We start from the raw sequence: 17952 nt of genomic DNA, 5'->3' as shown, positions 1-17952 counted from the left end.
GTACCCTATGCCCCCTGGATTCAGAGATGGTTTCCCTTTTCACGTAAATGGCCTCCTTGACTCCGCGCTCAAACCAGCGTTCCTCCCTGTCCAGGATGTGTACATCCTCATCCTTGAAAGAGTGTCCACTGGCCTGTAGGTGTAAATAGACTGCAGAGTCCTGGCCTGATGAGATGGCTCTTCTGTGTTGTGCCATTTGATTTGCCAGAGGTTGTTTGGCCAGTGGTTGTTTGGTTTCCCGATGTATAAATCATGGCAATCCTCCTGGCACTTAACAGCGCACTGTATTACTCTGTTTGTGTCATGGGACCCAATCCTTGGGGTGGACCAGTTTTTGGTGCTGTGTGCTTTGGGGTTTGAAAGCCACAGAGATGGGAAAAAAAAGTGATTTAACTGTTCCGATATGTCACGGATGTAAATAAGAAGGGAACCCCTTCTACAACAGCAGGGGGTGATAACGGAAACAGAAGACATAATACTAGGGCTGCACGATTAATCGTTAGAAAATCGCGATCTCGATTCATACTTATGTGCGGTCTTATTTCCAAATGACAACGATTTAAAAAAATAAATAAATAAATAAGACGACGACAACGATTGTACCGCATTTTGATCCGGGACGTACTCTGCATGAAAACAAGCGCTCACTCTTCCTGCTCAACAAATGACAAGGGCGGAGCCTTATACCACGTGATACAGAACATTTGTTGTTTTTATGTTTATTTATTGTTTTTATGTTCAGTCTCAACTGTTACGAAGTTGATGTGCAGTTAATAAGTGCAATAAATATTTATACTGGAAAAGAACATCGTGAGAGAATCGTGATCTCAATTCTAAGCCAAAAAATCGTGATTCTCATTTTATGCAAAATCGTGCAGCCCTAGCGAGAGGTGGGAGACAGCCTGGACAGTACATCACAGGGCTAACACAGACAAACAGTCAGCTGTTTACACTTCACCCCTACACATAATTTAAAAATAACTTTTTATCCTGACATGTTTGTGTGGGAGAAAGCCGGAACACCCAGAGAAAACGCGTGCATCCATAAGGAGATCAAGCAAAATCAACACAGAAACGCCCCAGGTGACCAGCAGGCTCAAAGCTGACGGTGCTAAACCCACCACCAATATGCTTCCCACACTGAAATGACATACCCAAATTAGACATTCAAAGTGGAACAATTGTCATCTCATTTACATACACTGATGCTTGAGTTGGTGTGACTTGGCTTCAGACTGCTCTTGGCTCTGTATGATATCTCAGAGTGGGGATATCCTCTTTGCTGTCACTTCAGGAGTACAGCTCTGGCTGAGAGCACAGACTACCCACCCACCCACTGTGTAACCCTTCTGTTAATGAAGGGCAGCCAATCAGAAGAAAGCTGGTTTAAAGGGTTTGTGAAGGAAGCTAAAAAGGCCTATTTCAGATGCATGAACTGAGAGGATTCACCAAAGGACAGCACAAAAGATAAATTTAAATTATTTTGACCTGTAAATCATGCACAGTTACTCGAGCACAGTTTAAGAATAAAAGCATGGAGATGGAAATGAGGATATAAGGCTAAATCATGATATCTAAATCCTCCAAATAAACAGGGCATTGTTATGTATTTTATTAAATATTCTGCTGATTATTTCCAGACAAATATTCCTTCCAGTTGATCAGAACATCCACTGACATCTTCAGATTGCTAATTTAGTATGACCAATGATCCAGACACCCAGTGATACACCACTGGAGACAAATATTCATATATTAGAAGCTAAAACCACCACATGTTTGATAGTCTTGCTTAAAACATGACTGCAAAGTACTGTAAATCAATCAACTAGATGACCGGCCTTTTCAACTTTTAGCAAAACAAATAACACTGAAATGAATGTATGAGATCTCTGCTCTCACATTAAATATGGAAATGAAAACACATGAGCTAAGTATGTGCAGTATATCTTAGCAGTTATGGGTGTGAGGGTTGCAGGTGTTTCTCTGTACACATTTCTGTAAATCAGATATGTGATTGCAAAAATATTTAAAATATTGATCTTTTTTGCTTCCTCATTATCCGTTGGCATAAAACATCACAGTGCATAAAGCTACGGTTACATGCACTGCATTTGTATACCCTTCTCATAAAACTCAACATAATGTTCTTGTTCCCATGTGTCAGTCTGTGCTTTGTCACTATGGCAACTGCTGCCCGGGCTGAACTTTTTTCTAGTGCGTGGTGTTTTAACCGTTTCAGACCAGTTCCACAACATGATGCTTTTGGTTTTTTTCCCTGCAAAAACACCCTCCCCTGCCCACCTCCAAACGTCGCTACCCTTGGAGAATGTAGATGAGCGGATGACTTCAGGAGCCATCCAGGCGTAGGTGCCGGCAGCGCTCATCTTGGTTGTGCGGTGCCACTCTCGAGCCAGTCCAAAGTCTGTGATCTTCAGAGTCTTGTTGCTGAGATCTTCCATCTCAACCCTCTCAAGGATAAGGACTGGACAGGGTGGCAATGTAGGAGGGGGAAGTGATGAGGGAATTTTATTGCATGATGGGGAAGAGGTTGGAGGATGTGGGAAGGGGAGGTATACGTGCAGATTGGTGGGAGGATTGACGTAAAAATAAAAGGTTTCAGTAATCGCCATCAGAAATGTTTAAATGTTGGGGAAGGCAGCAGCAGGAGTACCATGATAAAACACAATGCATGTGGAAATGCAAAAAATTGGACATGTAATGATTGAACAAAACAGGGTGCGGTTGGTGGGAGGCCATGATGAAAGGATTGGAAGGATAAAAGTGGAGAAGAGAAAAGGAGAGAACAAACAGAGAAACCAAGAAATGGTGAGCTACTCCAGTAAAGCAGAGATGAAAACCACCACCCTTGATCAGTGACAATCCTCTCATTGTGTATTTTAACAGCACAAACCTCAAATAAACACTGATAATATGCTTAAACTACACAAATACCCTGCTGTGACACACCCATTTTCACCATTAGGCATTAAAAAAAAAAAAAAGAACCCAATCCCAACATGCGCAAGCCAAACAGGACTCCTCCTAACCACATGCTCCTTCTCCCCCATTCAGCTCTGCACTGCCAGACCATCTGCTGTGGCCGTGCCCAGTGGAGGGTGTGTCTGCAGGCTGTGGTGCACATCAAGAACCCCCTTCATCTGGTGCTCATGTGGCTCTAATGCTAGACGGGCAGTTTTCAAAGAAACTGAAACCAAACACATGGCTAAAGTAACTCCTGATAGGGAACTACAACATGAAACAAACACAGCTGATTCCCCTTGAGGCCAAAAATGCTCCTCTCACTGTAATGCGCAGTGCTTTAGATAAGAGCATCTACCAAATGGCTATGAAGGAGAGGCCAGAGAGGCCAGAGAGGCAGTGGAAACTGTTCAGATATAAAAATGGCATACTGCCGAGTGGGATAGAATGAAAAGCAAAGCTATGTGTCATTAAAGCAAGAGTTGCAGTTAAGCTGGTTGTAAAATTTAAAGTTTCAGGTCAGCAAACGATGGAATATAAGGTTAAAATAGGATGTGGTGGATTAATAAAACTGTTTTTTAAAATATGGGCCAAGTTTTGACCATGTTTTGTAAAAACAGTCATACCAAGTACACTTCACGCTAGAAGAGAAGCTTGAGGATGGCCAAAAACACGAAGTCTCTGGAGACCAAGAATGTGCAATAGTTCAAGGAACTCCCAACTTTCTTTGTAAACAGAGTTATGCAGCTCTAGACCAGACAGTTATCTGGACAACACTGCAAGTATGACTGAAAATGAGACTTCCACATAGATCAGTTCCTGTGTTACAAAAAGAAATCTTAACTTTTCTGCCTTTTTGGGGGATTAGTTGCATGATGCTGCCTTCAAACCCTTCATTACCACAGCAGCGTGTGACTAGGCAGTGTCTCACTTCTCTAATCACTATAATTCATTTGTCTGGATGTTAAAGAGACCTACTTTATAGAATAAAATGGGGAATTTTTCATTGGGGAATTTCTTAAACTAAAGTCAAATACATGTACCTAAATATGCCCTAATTTCTGTTTAATTTACTATGCATAAAAAAGTTCTACAGACAACATATCTAATGTTGAAACGGAGAATAACTGTCTTTATTTTAAGTAAGTGTTCATTTTGAATCTAATAGAAATAAAGTTGACGATGAGTATCTTTACTGTTGAATTGTATCATATTTAATCCTGAAGAAACTGAAGAACCTGACAAGACCAGTTGGTGTAGTTTGGAAAATGAAATGTTCTCCCATGCTCGAAAAAGGATTTCAGTTGCTCAACTGCAGTTTAAAGCTGCAGTTACATGATATGTACCGAGAGTTCTTGTGTCGTCAAACCCAACTTAACACCAGAGCCGAATTTATATTTAAAACGGTCAGGGTTGATTTAAATGAGTGAAACAAATGTTTGCATATGAACCAGAAAGCATTTTTTTTTTTTATTTCAACTGCTTAGAAGCCCCTTTGTTGTATTTTTTGTTTAATAATGTGTCCCTTTTCTTTTCAGTGATGCACAGGTGTGGGCTGTAAACCAGTTAGCCTTGCACCTGTAGCCATGATCTCCCAAAATGTGCAGAATATGTTTTTGCATTGTCTTCCTGGAATAAGCAAAGGCCTCGCCTGGAGATGTCATCTTGATGGCAGCATACAGTCATTGCATAAAGAAAATACACCTACATTAACTTCTACAGTTACACATATTTATTTACCGCTTATTATTTTTGAATGTTACAGTGGTTTTTCAAAATATATATAAATATAAATATTTGGTTCTTAGCAGCTTTACTAAGCCAAAATGCAGAATGTGAAAAACTCAGTACACCCTTACTGCTTCCAGTAAGTAGCAGCCAGTTATGCTAATCAAATACACGACTTGATTAATTGATCATTAGCATGTGTGATCTCCCCTATAAAAGCAGAAGTTTTGGCAGCATTCAAGTATATGTCAATGCAATTCCAAGGAGGAGAAATACTGGGAATGACCTTAAAGAAGCAATTGTTGCTGCCCATTAGTCTGTGAAGGCTAATAAGACCATTTGCAAACAATTTGAGATTCATCGTTCTGCAGTGAGAAAGATTCACAACTGAAAAACATTCAAGAGATTTGCCAGTCTTCTCAGGAATGTATGTCCCAGGACATTCAGCTCAAGGTCAGACAGTGCCATGCTCAGAGAATCCAGTGTCAGACTCTAGCATTTAACATGCTAACCAAGCTTGTAAAGTTCATGGTAAGGCAAACAGAAAAAGAATGAATGAAGTTCGGCTTTAAGTTTTTCCAGCGGAAAGCTCTTGTCTCTAAAAAGAATGTGGCTATCATTAGCATTGTATCATAGCTACAGTAAGCTGTGCTGCAATGGAATAATGTCCTTTGGACAAATGAGACCAAAGTGGAGATGTTTGGCCATCATGTATAGCACCAGTTTGGGAAAAACCAGGCACAGCATTGGCACAAGCACCTCATACCAACTGCAGAGCACTGTGACAGGTTGTTTTTTCCTGCCACAGGACCTGAGCACCTTGAAGTCATTGAGTCGGCCATGAACACCTCTGTTTACCGAAGTATTTGAAAGTCAAATGTGAGGCTGAAGCTTGGCTGAAAGTGGGTCATGTAACCTGACAAGCATAGGAGCAAATTTACAACAGAATGGCTGAAAAAGACAAAAATCAAGGTGTCACAGTGGTCGGTTCAGAGTCCAGACCTCAACTGGACTAAAATGCTGTGCTAGGACCATCAGAGTGCTGTGCATAAATGAAGGCTTGCAAACCTCAATAAACTGAAGCATTGTTCTAAAAACACGAGTAGACCAAAATTTCTCCCCAAAAATGTGAGATAATGATAAAGTCAAATGGAGAGTGATTACTTTATGCTAATATTACTGAAGGTGTTTCTACAAGCTTTTGACTCATGGAGCATACTTAGTTTAAACACACTGCATCTGCATTTTTGGCTTAGTTTTTGTTAAATAATAATAATATATGTAATATGTTGACATATATCATGTGCATCTGAAGTTATATTTCCTTCAGTTTAAGACCTGCTAAAGACCAGATATTTTTGTTTTGTCCCGATATGTGAAAGCTTGGAAATGCCAGAGGGTGTACTTTATTTTTAAATGACTGTAGGTTTCTGACAGCAAGCTCAAATTTTGATTTGTTAGACAAAAGGACAATTTTCCATTCAACTCAGTACATCTTAAATGAGCTCAGGTCCAAAGCAGCTGTTTGTGTAGAAACAGTGTAGAATATATACAAAATATAACTGAGCATTACAGTATAGGCCTTTAGGCATTCACTCAGAAACCACAGCACTGAAAGGCGAACAGTTTGATTGTTAAGAATCAAATTAAGAATTAAAGAATCAGATTAAGGAATCGCCAAGGTTTTTACAATTCATGGCAACAGTGATATGAGTCAGCAGTGAATTAATTACAGAATTTTTACCTGGGAGCCAGAAGACTGCTGCCAATCAATTATTTTTCAGAGTTCTCTTGTGCATGTAGAGAGTTCTTCAAATTCTGAAGTCCTCCATGTTCTATAGACAATGAACTCCCCTGAATCTTTTTTTTTTTTTTTTTTTTATTTAATAAATATTATTCTTTCACTGTCAAACTATATGACCATTCTGTCTTTTGCAGACTGATGGACCCCCCCCTTACTACTAATAAAAAAAAATGTAGAATCTGTGGGATGTTGGTTTGGTGCTTAAATTCAGTCCTGTAGCAGTCCTAGTTTAAACTTATAGGGCTTGAAATTGTTTTATTTACATTTTAAATAGTATCTTAACTTTTTGGAATGATTTTGCAGTCTCTAAAGAAAAACAGATAGATATTCTTTCATGTTATGTATGTCTTTGCTAGGTAAACTAAATTTTGAGTCACAAGAAACAACGGAGGGGGTAAAAATAATCACTGGCATAACTCTGAAATAGCTAAATGACAACTGCGGTGTCCTGCAGCGCTCCTGTACCGTGATGAGGACATGGGTTTTCCCCTAATTTCCCAGGATGGTAACCAGTTAGACTGACTTTAACGCTTTAAAGCACCCTATTGAAGTGCGGCGTCTGAGCTGATCACTGCAGAACAAGCCAATGGCAGGGAAGAGGCTTGGGCTATGTATTGTCAGAGCCTCCAATAGGCAGTCTGGGACAGAGCATTGGGCAAATCCTCACTAATAGGCTTGGGATTTAGGTGATCCAGTTGAGTAAAATGCAAGATTACAACTGCTCCATAAACACACACGAAAACTCCTTTTCCTCTCTACTCTCATTCCTGAAGTGAATACAAGCAGTGCAGGTCACAGAATGAGCATTACTTTCAAAATTCATTTCATGTGGTACTTGAATAGTGCATCAGCAGAGCTATTATTGTCCCAGAAAGACTGTAATATGATATATCTTTGGGTGAGGGCTGTTTGGAGGTGTTAAGCACCAGTGATTAGTATCAGTGACAAAGTCATGTCAGTCTTTGCAATCGTGGCATTGCTGGGTGTAGATAATAACTTCTTGGCCTCTATTTTGTTTGGCAATTACATTCCTTATTGTATCTAAATACTGAAAACGAATGCTGTCGACTTAAATAAAAGTCCATTTCAGCATATTTCACGTTTTGCCCACACATATGGCAAGACTTATGATGTATCACAGACCTTTATTGCTTTGAATGCTATAACTTATGCATGAAAGACATCAAAGGCACAGACAGTTGTTCAATTAATTGAATATTTCACAATAAAATAGTAAGCCATGTCTCTAAGAACAAAGCCAGATACTCTTTTCTTTCTTTCTTTCTTTTTTTTTTTTTTTTAAACATGTTCTCTTCAGGAAACCTGTTTTTCAGATCAGACACACAATATGAAAATTGGCTTTTTTCACCATTTTTCAGCATTGGTTCTTAAACTTGGTAATAAAAAGCAAAGTGAGGTGACTCTTACTGTTGCTGGACTTGAGATCCCGGTGAATAATGGGGACAATAGCCTGGCAGTGGAGGTAGTGCATGCCTCGGGCAATCTGCACAGCCCAGTCAACCAGAGTACATGGAGGGATGCGTTTCCCAGCTAGAGCCCGGTTGAGAGGGCCTCCTCGGGCATACTCCATTATCAGGCACAGGTTAGGCTCCTGCAGACACACTCCCAGCAAACCCATAATGTTGAGATGGCTGAGCATGGCAAAGAGCTTGGCCTCCTGGCGAACGCTCTCCATTGTCTGCTCCAAATCTTCATCGGGGTCCCGTCGTGCTGCCTTCACCGCCACCTCTGCACCCCGCCACATTGCACGGTAGACTTTTCCAAAACCACCAACCCCGATAATTTCTTCCAAGGTGAGCTCTGAGAAATCAATCTCAAGAACTGAGAAACAAAGAAGACACATATGAGACAAACATAAACATCAGCTAAGTGTATTTGTACTTACAGCCATCCAGTGACATTAGAAGTCAGGGTCAACCTGTCTGCAGCCTTTAGGATTTCCCCATTTTGCTTTTCAACAAGGTACATGCTTGCTAGCAAGGATCATAAAAACAGGTCATTGAGTTGAAGGAGGCCTTCTTAGAGCTCTAAGCCACCCTGCTGCCCCAAATTCAGAAACTATCCCTCTTGCTGTTACACAAGGATAAGCATCTGTCCTAAAATCTGGCTAGAATGTCTGGAGAAGGAATAAATGCAGGTTATATAGAAAAGAAGGTCTATGTGCTGATGTGAACAGACTAAGTGTTTGAGGCTGTATGTGCTCATGTTGTAGAGTCCTAACAGTAAGCAGACTGACCTTGATGAATATTTCAGGTGTGTGAAAGTAGGCCAGCTGCCTCAGTATGAAGACATGAAAGCCAACAAGACTCAGACAGCTGCTAACAAAGACAGCTGAGGTGGTTTGGTCTGCCCAAATAGCATGTGATAGTTTGTGTTTTATTACCTTAAAACACCTGCATATGCTCACCTGCAGATTTGTAGTTATCAGTCAAAAAACAGTGGCTTTGTACCTGTGTTTGGAGCATCTTTATTGCTTAAAGGCCAATAAGAAGGAAGAGTATTTTCATTTAGGGCTTCACAGTTTAGTACACATAGCTACTTGTAATTATGCTCAGTGTATCTTTCTGAGGCCTTGGCCCTACATTTCCCTCCAGAAGTTACTTTTTATTTTTCCCTAAGAGAAGAATTTTACATTTCTTTCTCTCTTGCACCTGGACACTGGACAAAAAAATCCTTTCTGAAGCACATAACATCGTTCAAATTTCATCTAAGAATATCTACAGGATTCCAGCTCTGTAACAGGCTTCCTGCCTTGTATCCTGCACACTTTGTGCGTTGTAATTTGAGAACTGAGGTGGGGTGCATCACTGTTTGTTTGAAAGGCCGTGTGATGAATAGCGGTCCTGAAGCTGTAAGGATGCTTGGGGCATCCTGTTTCTAGGCCAACAGGAATGCACTGCGCCTACCATGACACAGCACTCTACGTGGTTTTCCCCCTCTGACAAAAGATAGGAGAAAAGACTGCAGCCCTGTGCTCCTTTTCAGTGATAGCACATTTATTTCATTAGCAGAAGTATGAAGCACAGTGGGATACTCACGGTGCAAAGGAGGCACGGGGTACTGCTGTTCTGAAGTGGCCCGTATTTCCTCCGGAATGCCGGTGCCTTTGCTGACATAATTAGACGGGAAGATGCCTACCCGGTCTGCTATCATACCGGTCCACCATCCCTCATCTCCTGACACCAGGGAGTCCTTGGACAGGACTTCCACCAGATCCCCCTTTCGAAGGCTGAGCTCGTCGTCCGCAGTCGCTTCATAGTCGAACACGGCCGTCCAGAAGCCCGGTGCGGCTGGTCCCGTATCCGGCGCGGCGCTGATGCCATTTGCCGGTGTGGGCCAGCGAAAGACATCTTCCTCTGCTTCTTCCGTTGAAGAAACGCACGCCTTAGGACTACTACTGTCCAAAGCGGGTTTGAAGACATCCATGGACGCGATCCATAGGGACTACCTGGATCACTGCAGGCGCATCCACCTGGCGCGGCTGGCTGGAGGCTCGGTGCGCCCTGCTTCTACAACACACACACACGGAGCTAAGTAGCGGCTAATCCGGCACACAAACACTGCAGGAAACCACCATCCTGCTGCATCGCACGCCCCTCAGTCTCAGCTGGCTGCTATCAAACATGCAGCGCCTGGTTATTTTCAATGCACAATCCTACACCCAATCATCGCTGCAACTTCTCGGACGCAGTGGTCTTTACTCTAAGCCAATTGTGCCAGCGTGGGAATCATCCCCGGCGTCCTATTGGTGCACAGACACGTCAACAACACTTTATTTCCCACCCTTGTCCCAAGACAGTGTCCTTTTATTTAGTCGTTTGCCTTCAGAAAACCAAACAAACCAGAACAAAAATACTCAAGTTAGGGTTAAATTCCATGCGCAATTTCCTGAAATACAAAACAAACAAACAAACAACCCCAAAACAAAACAAAAACAAAAAGAAAACAGACAACATAACAACCCTCACTATTTTAGTAATGTGATTAAAGAATGAGTGTATATAGATAGCTGAAATCCAATCAGCTGGCATTCTGCAACCCACTTTTATATTGATTTAATTAATTCCAGCCTATTTGCAAAAACTATAACTATCCTTAAATGTTATATTTTAGAAAGTCTCCATAGTGGAAATGCAATAAAAGTGATCTACTTGTTTTCTCAGCCTGAATGGAAACCACAAGTGAACAAAAGAAAACAAGTGTGAACAAGAGTCCTCTATCGCTTCAGTCCACTTCCTGACACGTTTTATAAGAAGCTGCTTGCAGTTTTAGTTTGCACCCTGTATTTGCACGGATGCAACATGGATGTAAATAAATAATGTGAAAACACGATGACTGACATGATGGAAGCCCAACACCCAAACATAAGAAAAGACATGGAAAATATAAACAGCATTATTCAGTTTCGATATTTTTTTTACTTAACATGTCAAAAGCAGTTTAAAATTAACCTGTAAGAATGATAAAGTCAAAAGCACGAGGCTAAAACTTAAAATCTGACCTCACTAAATAAACAATATGAAGTAATAGCTGGAAAGATTAAAGAATTAAAAAATCATCTGCATCCTTTTTTCCTCCTTTGGCACAAAAGAGCTTCCATATTTTGATATAGTTGAAAAAAAATATTATGCAAGCTTATTAGACAATTGCTCTTTCTAACAGGCTTATTTTTATGAAGCAGCAAACAAAGACTTCATTTATTTTGTGAGTGGGAAAGAAAATGATGGATTTATTGAACTAAGAATGATACAAAGAAAAGAAAACAAAAGAAAAGGGAAAAAGAGTTTTAGATTCTCAAGGAGGCTTTGATTTAATGTTTTCCAAAAAGAGTAATATACAGACATTGACAATAATCCTTGTTAGAAGTTGCTTCTTATCTGCTTATGGTTGTGTTTCCTCAGTGCTGACTTTAAGAAGTGTCAAATATAAATTTGGAAGATTCTGAGGTTTAGAAAAATGCTAACAAAGCAGTTCCTCTACTGCCGGCTCTTGGTTTCTTTAACAGCATCAGGATAAACATTAAACCATAAACAGCAGGCAATTTGAGGTGTGGCTAAACAACCTAATACTCGAAATATGCTTTAAAGCTGCAGTTACATGATATGTACTGAGATTTCTTGTGTTGTCAAACTCAATTTAACACAAGAGCCTTGAAATCTTATCAGAATTCTAATGAAATCATTTGGTTTGTTGCTGGATTCCTAGTGATGCAAATTTATATTTAAAACGGCCAGGGTTGATTTAAATGAGTGAAACCAATGTTTGCATATGAACCAGAAAACATTTTTTTTATTTCACAGAAAAAAAGAACAAAACTGTTTAATCTCAAAACACTTTGGAAATTTGCTTTTTTATTTTTGACATCTCATTGCAGGCCAGGAAAACATACCCATCCATTAAAACGTGCCCCTTTTCTGTTACACCAAAACAAAGTTAAAAGAACAGTATTCACCTCATCAATGAAACCTTCCACAGTGTCTTACAACATCATCAACCACTAGTCCAGTTACTGCACGGTGATATTTCAATGCCATCCTATAGACAGAGAAGAAGAAAAAAAGACTGGTGCCTTCAGAAGTGATTTGTATGATTATGTTTTGTTTTAAAAAAAATATATATTTTACAGACTTAAGACATGTATTAATACGACAAAATGACAGAACCAATTTTGAGTTGCGTCCCCGTGACGACAACAGCATCATCATCGGCGTGCACATCATCTGTGCACACGGGTGTGAAGAGGATGCGCAGCCTGGCTTCGGCACGGCAACATGCACAGCACACAAACACACACTGGCCAACGTTTCAACTCAATAAGTCCTGGCAGATAAAACCAAAAACACAACCAAATGAACAATATAAACAGCCACTAACGGCAGGGATAAAAGGAAGAACACTGGCACTTCCTTTTGTTCATGAATACCTGTTCAACTGAGGACCAAAATATTTCCTGTTGCAGGATTTTTACAAAGGGACAGATAACAAAGTGACCCCCTGTGACTTGCAAAAAAAGAAAAAAGAAAAAAAAAAAGAAAAAAAAAGAAATAAAAACTTCACACTTCCACTGGCTCAGACGAAGCGACTGCAGATAACCTGTAGATGAGATGTGAGAGTTGTATTGTCATGCTTTTTACCCCCCAGGACACCTAAACTGTGTCTATGTAAACATACACTGAAAGTTATGTACATTATCTGTTTTGTGTTGCATCTGAATTGGGACAGCAAGCCCCTCCAACTGTCCTCCCTATTGTGCAGCAGTGGACCCATCGCTCTTCATTGAATATATGCGTGTGTGTGTTTATATGTAAGAGAGAGATAGTGTGAGAGAAAGAGAGATAGCGTGAGGTGAGCATGTGTGGTCCAGGGCCAGGAAAAGAGCATCCGATTCAGCCACGAGACGTATTTACAACACTGCTCACCACAAAGGAAGAACACTGAGGAAGAGGAGGAGAGTGCTGAGAAATTAAAGAAGGAACAACCACAGGGACTGGAGATTGACATCCCCCTTGTGGAAATACAGTGTTACTGCCATTTACTGTCGCCTACTCTAAAAAAACGTTTTTTCTTTCCAATATATTTTTTCTTTATATACTTTAAAACAGATGTTGCATCCCACCTCCTCTTTGGTAATCTCTTGGGTGATTTTAAAATTAGCCAAGAATCAATTCCCACATACACTTTCAAATTATTCAATAAACATGTTTTCTGACACTTTGGGAGTTTCTGTAGTTCTTTAAACTCTTGTTTTAAAAACAAAGCACCAGTCATGTGTTAAACGTAGTTCATTATTAATATCGGGCTACTTTCAAATTCAACCTGGAGCTACCTGCTGCTCTCACGCCCACACCAACAGCTCTCGATGCTGAGCAGTTTCACCCCAAACGGAGAACCGCTGACACTTGCTCTTTACATAGTGACTACAGCAAAAGGAGGCCAAAATTATGCAACACATACAAAACTAATACAGTAATAATAGTTCTAAGGAAGGATACATTTGTAGACTTTGGCAAAGAAACATTTAATTACTTCAAAGCTGCACTAATGACCATTTCTTAACTATGAAATAAATTTATGGAAAGTGTATTGAAATGAATGAAGTATTTTAGCAGTTTTAGTACCTGAACATTTGTGCTAAATGCCTGCAATTAATCGGAAATGAAGCTAGCCTTCTGCACACATCAGGTAAACAAATTTTTCCTTTAAATATTCAGTGATAATTCAAAGAAAGTGAAAACTCTAAAGCTATCACATACTTTATTATTTCAGCCTTCAAGCTCAAGTAGACTATAAAAGATGGTCAAGTCCATGCATGAACTGGCCAGCAGGGGGTGACTTTTGTGGATGTATAATGAGCAAGAAGGAAAAATAACCCTGAAATCCTCACTCTGTAACCCCAGTGAACACTTAATGATGAATTCATGGGCTGATCGCTAGTTTCAGGTAATACTAAATAAAACATGAAGTTTATTCTCTGAGTTATCGATGGGGGATTATCCAGGATATCAGGAGTTTGCTGTCAGATGTTTGCTCATCATCTCCTGGTTTGAGACACAGAGAAGACAACAGCAATAATGCCCAGCTCATGTCATCATAACGAGACCAACCAATGGATGATGTGAGGATGGATATGCCCATCATTAACAGTCGACGATGGGCGACATTGCACTCACAACCTGGTGGCTGGTTGCAGATTAGGTATCTAAATGTTCCACTCTAAATATTAGACTCTGTTTTTTATTGGTTAAGGTAATTTCAAGGGTGTCTGTAGACCTCTGTAAATATATGTAGTTTGAATGCTTGAAGGAACTAAAGCAGGGATGTCAAACCCATTTTACATCATAGGCCAAACATAGCCCATTCTGACCTCCAGGCTTTAGTTTGACACCTCTGCTCTAAATGAAACGGTTGACATGGATGGATTATAACCCTAATAATAGTCTTTTCTAAACTTAAACTTGTCTGCTTTAACCAAAGTGTCACAGAAAAAAAATCAGTGAAACCCCACAAAACCTATTACCTTTGAAGGACCTTTTCTAATGTAACCATGTGATGGTGAATGAAGGGCATCTGGTATAGCTAAAAAGCTAAGCGCACAACCAATCCATAGGAGAAAGCTTTTTGTGATTGTACAGATACCTGAAAGAGAGATCTTAGCCAAATTCAGTGGGTATGTGCTCCTGGAAAGCCCTTAATTCCATGATTCCAATCAATTAATGAAGCTTAAAAAAAATAGATAAATAAATAAAAGCTCATGCACCATATAAGAAGGAAACGCTCGCGTTCTTCAGCAGAGCAAAGAGCTGGTGGTTGTGGGCAGCTGCAGCAAACGCCTTTCCCTCCACAGGCACTCTGTTCAGTCCATAACGACACCTTTTTATTGGCCTTTTGCACATGTACAAGTAGAATTCTCCAGAAGTCGAACTATACAGCAAAGTGCATGGAAGGAAAAGTACAAAAATACCTCTGAATTTATCTCTGCAGCAACACGTTTTTTTGTTTTTTTTCCTATTTTCAGATTTCTGATTGAAAAGGTGAAAACTTGAGTGAGACCAAGATATCAGTAAATAAATAAAATACGATGTCATACTTTTACCTAGGTAAGATACATAACTCTTAGAAATGTGAAGACATCGTTCCATTATATAGTTTATCCCCCACCCTCCCCTCCCACTTAGCCACAGCTATCCTCTGTTGTTAGAGCAGAAGGTGACCACATTTAAACAAATATTCAAAATATACAGAAAATATGGAAATATATTATATATAGATACGTTTAGAGTACGGAAGTAATGTTCAGGGCAGTTTGACCATGTTCACGGCGTCCACCTCTTCCCCTCATGTTTGAATGGTGACTCGTCTGCCAGTATGAACGGACGCTGTCGCTGCTGATTTTCCTCTTCGTGTAATTTCTGACAACTCTGCCGTGCTCCTTAGGAAACTATGCAAATAAAAATAAATACTATGAATCCATCCCACTGTCACTCAACAACATATTCCCATTTTCACTATAATCATTTGTTACTCCATAGATCTGAAAATAGTTCTTTGATTCCTCTTTGTGTCCTTGTGTGTTCGTTTTTTGTTTCGTTTATTTTTTGCATTTTTATCCCCAAAATACTTTTTTGTTTTTTAAAAAAAGTCATTCTCGTCAGATGTTGAGAAAAATATAGACCTCTGATTAACTCAACCCTCTCCGGATATAAGACTGCAGTCTCTTCCAGTGGAATGCAGGACCACCTATTGGCATCGCCATCTTCTGTACTCGGTGGTATCCCAATCCCAACTGTAAGCACACTCACACAGGCTCAGGGTCGCTCCTTTATCAGCCAGGCCTGTCGGCACTAGAGGGCAGGATACACACCTCCAAGCATCCTTACAGAAGGGGTTGAGAGAGGAAGAGGAGTAGGGAGGTGTAAAGGAAAACCCTCTCCTGTCCTTTCCATACAAGATTGACCTAAATTCCACAGTGAGAATTCACTCTTTTACCTCTAAAGTTGTACTTTAAACCCCTGTATGTTTGTATTGTGTCACACTGGAGTCTTTTTTTGTTTGTTTAGAAGCCCTCTATATGACAGTAGGCCTCCAGACTGGAGAAGAGAATGTAAAGAAACCAGAGGCTGAAAAGGAAGGCTGATGTGGCCAGTCTGTGTCCCCGGGGCCCGCCCAGTTCTCCTCCGATGTGGGCCCGGCGCCGGTAAAGCAGCACCGAGATGGCCAGGAAGGCGAAGATGGTGAAGAGAGTGACAGAAAAGGCCAGCGAGCCGGCCTCCACCACAAACGGCTTCCCTTTCATGTGCCAGTAAATGGCCGCCACTGACCAGGCCATGCCGATTCCCAGGAAGACATTGACTGCGTTGCTGCCAGTCACATTCCCAATGGAGGCATCTGCGTAGGTGTCCTGGACTGCTGCTACTTTACTGGCAAAGGTGTCTGTAGAGAGAAACCATCTGTCATGAATATTTTAATTTGATTTAATTATTTTAAATGTTGTGGATAAATCACAAAAGCTGTGATGGTGAAAGCAGCTGAATTTAAACACGAACTAATTGTGCTGGTGGGCAGCAGATTAGTGACGTAAAGAGGAAGGTAAGTACACTGTAGACCAAGTTATTTCTGCTCCATATGATACCAATCAGTGCAATATCCCCACAGCTCTGGCTATGAGTCATCCACATGTTGTTTAGTCTTTTCAGAGGTTTTGGAGGGGCAGCCAATCAGAAGAAGGCTGCCTTAATGGGAAGGAGAAGGGAGCTAAAACTGCTTATTCTAGACAGAAGTTGAACTGAGGGGCTGCACTAAGGCTCAGTGTAAGATAAATAAAGAAATGAGAATGAGCACAGGACAATGAATAGGCTTTAGAGTTAATGCTCTCTCCTCATTCATTTATGGTAATGGGAAGGCATTTTCATAGCCCTTTTCTAATCTTACAAACCTTTTGAAGCGCAATACAAAGCTCTACAAATTTGATCCTTTTCACATATAAATTCATACAGCACATTTTTTATGCACTTAAGAATTTTATCTATTTGCATTTTGAATTACTAATTAACCTGAGATGCACGCTCTTTATTTTGGACTGTGGGAGGAAACTGTGGCAAATCCACACAATAACAAGGAGAACACGCAAACTCCACAGTGTGAGGCTACAGTGTTGATCACAGCAACAGCTTCAAATAAGCGCAGAAAAAAATAAAAACATTTTATGGCATTTAATTTATATGTTTTCTAGAGCAGTACATATATGTGGATAAAAGAGTTAAAAGAGTCTTAACAAAGCTAATCTTAATTGCTTTGACTCAGTACTGGTAACATTAGATTTTGATTGAAATGCTGCTAAATCAGGTTTGATGGGCAGAACTACATGAAGTCAGCTTTTTAAGCAAATCCAAGCATAAACCGAAGGCCCAAAAATAATGACAACAACAGCAAAACACAGAAAAGAAACACCCTCTCAAAGCTGCTGGGATTTCCTGATTATACATAAGGTGTCCGCTGGAGTAAATTTCCTGACGCTGTGGGTAATGACACAGTCGGTAAGTGTTACTTTTCAGTTTGCAGAGTTAAGGCTGCAAAAGAGTGTATTTAAACCCAAACCATGATCTTTTCCTAAACCTTCAGTCCTGTCTGACAAACATCTGACTTACTCCACCGCAACTCTTTCAACCTCTTAAAGCAGACTTTGTAACTCTGCAAAAAAGGCAAAAAAGGACAAAGTAAACCTTGTTAATAACTTCATGTAACAAATCAAAGCATCTGATTTCGATGAAGACTTCTGAGCCTTGTTTAACTGTCATCTAGATTCTTGTAGAATAGCAGTTGATATTTTCAAAAATGGAAACTACGTTTCCCACAAATTGTGAAAGGCTCTTCTGTGAGCCAGGCTTGGTTGTTTTAAAAAAAATTATATATATATATAT

At 40.2% G+C, this 17952-nt stretch overlaps 2 protein-coding genes across 4 annotated transcripts in view; both read right to left on the bottom strand.

The window, feature by feature from the left end:
* Positions 1-10427, bottom strand: part of map3k9 (mitogen-activated protein kinase kinase kinase 9) — a 19700-nt gene extending 9273 nt beyond the window's left edge. Inside the window, exons 1-3 of the mRNA XM_005934007.3 lie at positions 9574-10427; positions 7943-8356; positions 2305-2485 (exon numbers count right to left, since the gene is read on the bottom strand). Coding sequence (XP_005934069.1) covers positions 2305-2485; positions 7943-8356; positions 9574-9961 — 983 coding nt within the window. The 5' untranslated portion in view covers positions 9962-10427. The remainder of the gene's footprint in view (positions 1-2304; positions 2486-7942; positions 8357-9573) is intronic.
* A 5514-nt stretch (positions 10428-15941) lies between these two features.
* The window catches only part of slc8a3 (solute carrier family 8 member 3), a 140376-nt gene continuing 138365 nt past the window's right edge, over positions 15942-17952 (bottom strand). For all 3 annotated transcript variants that reach the window (XM_005934004.3, XM_005934005.3, XM_042225609.1), the window contains one exon: positions 15942-16465. In XM_005934004.3, coding sequence (XP_005934066.1) covers positions 16089-16465 — 377 coding nt within the window. In that variant the 3' untranslated portion in view covers positions 15942-16088. The remainder of the gene's footprint in view (positions 16466-17952) is intronic.

Source organism: Haplochromis burtoni, unplaced genomic scaffold (genome assembly GCF_018398535.1).
Source record: "Haplochromis burtoni strain Fernald_Lab_line unplaced genomic scaffold, NCSU_Asbu1 Contig_176, whole genome shotgun sequence".
Lineage (NCBI taxonomy): Eukaryota > Metazoa > Chordata > Actinopteri > Cichliformes > Cichlidae > Haplochromis > Haplochromis burtoni.
Note: the sequence above shows the minus strand (reverse complement) of the source record. Positions and strands in the feature narration are given on the sequence as shown.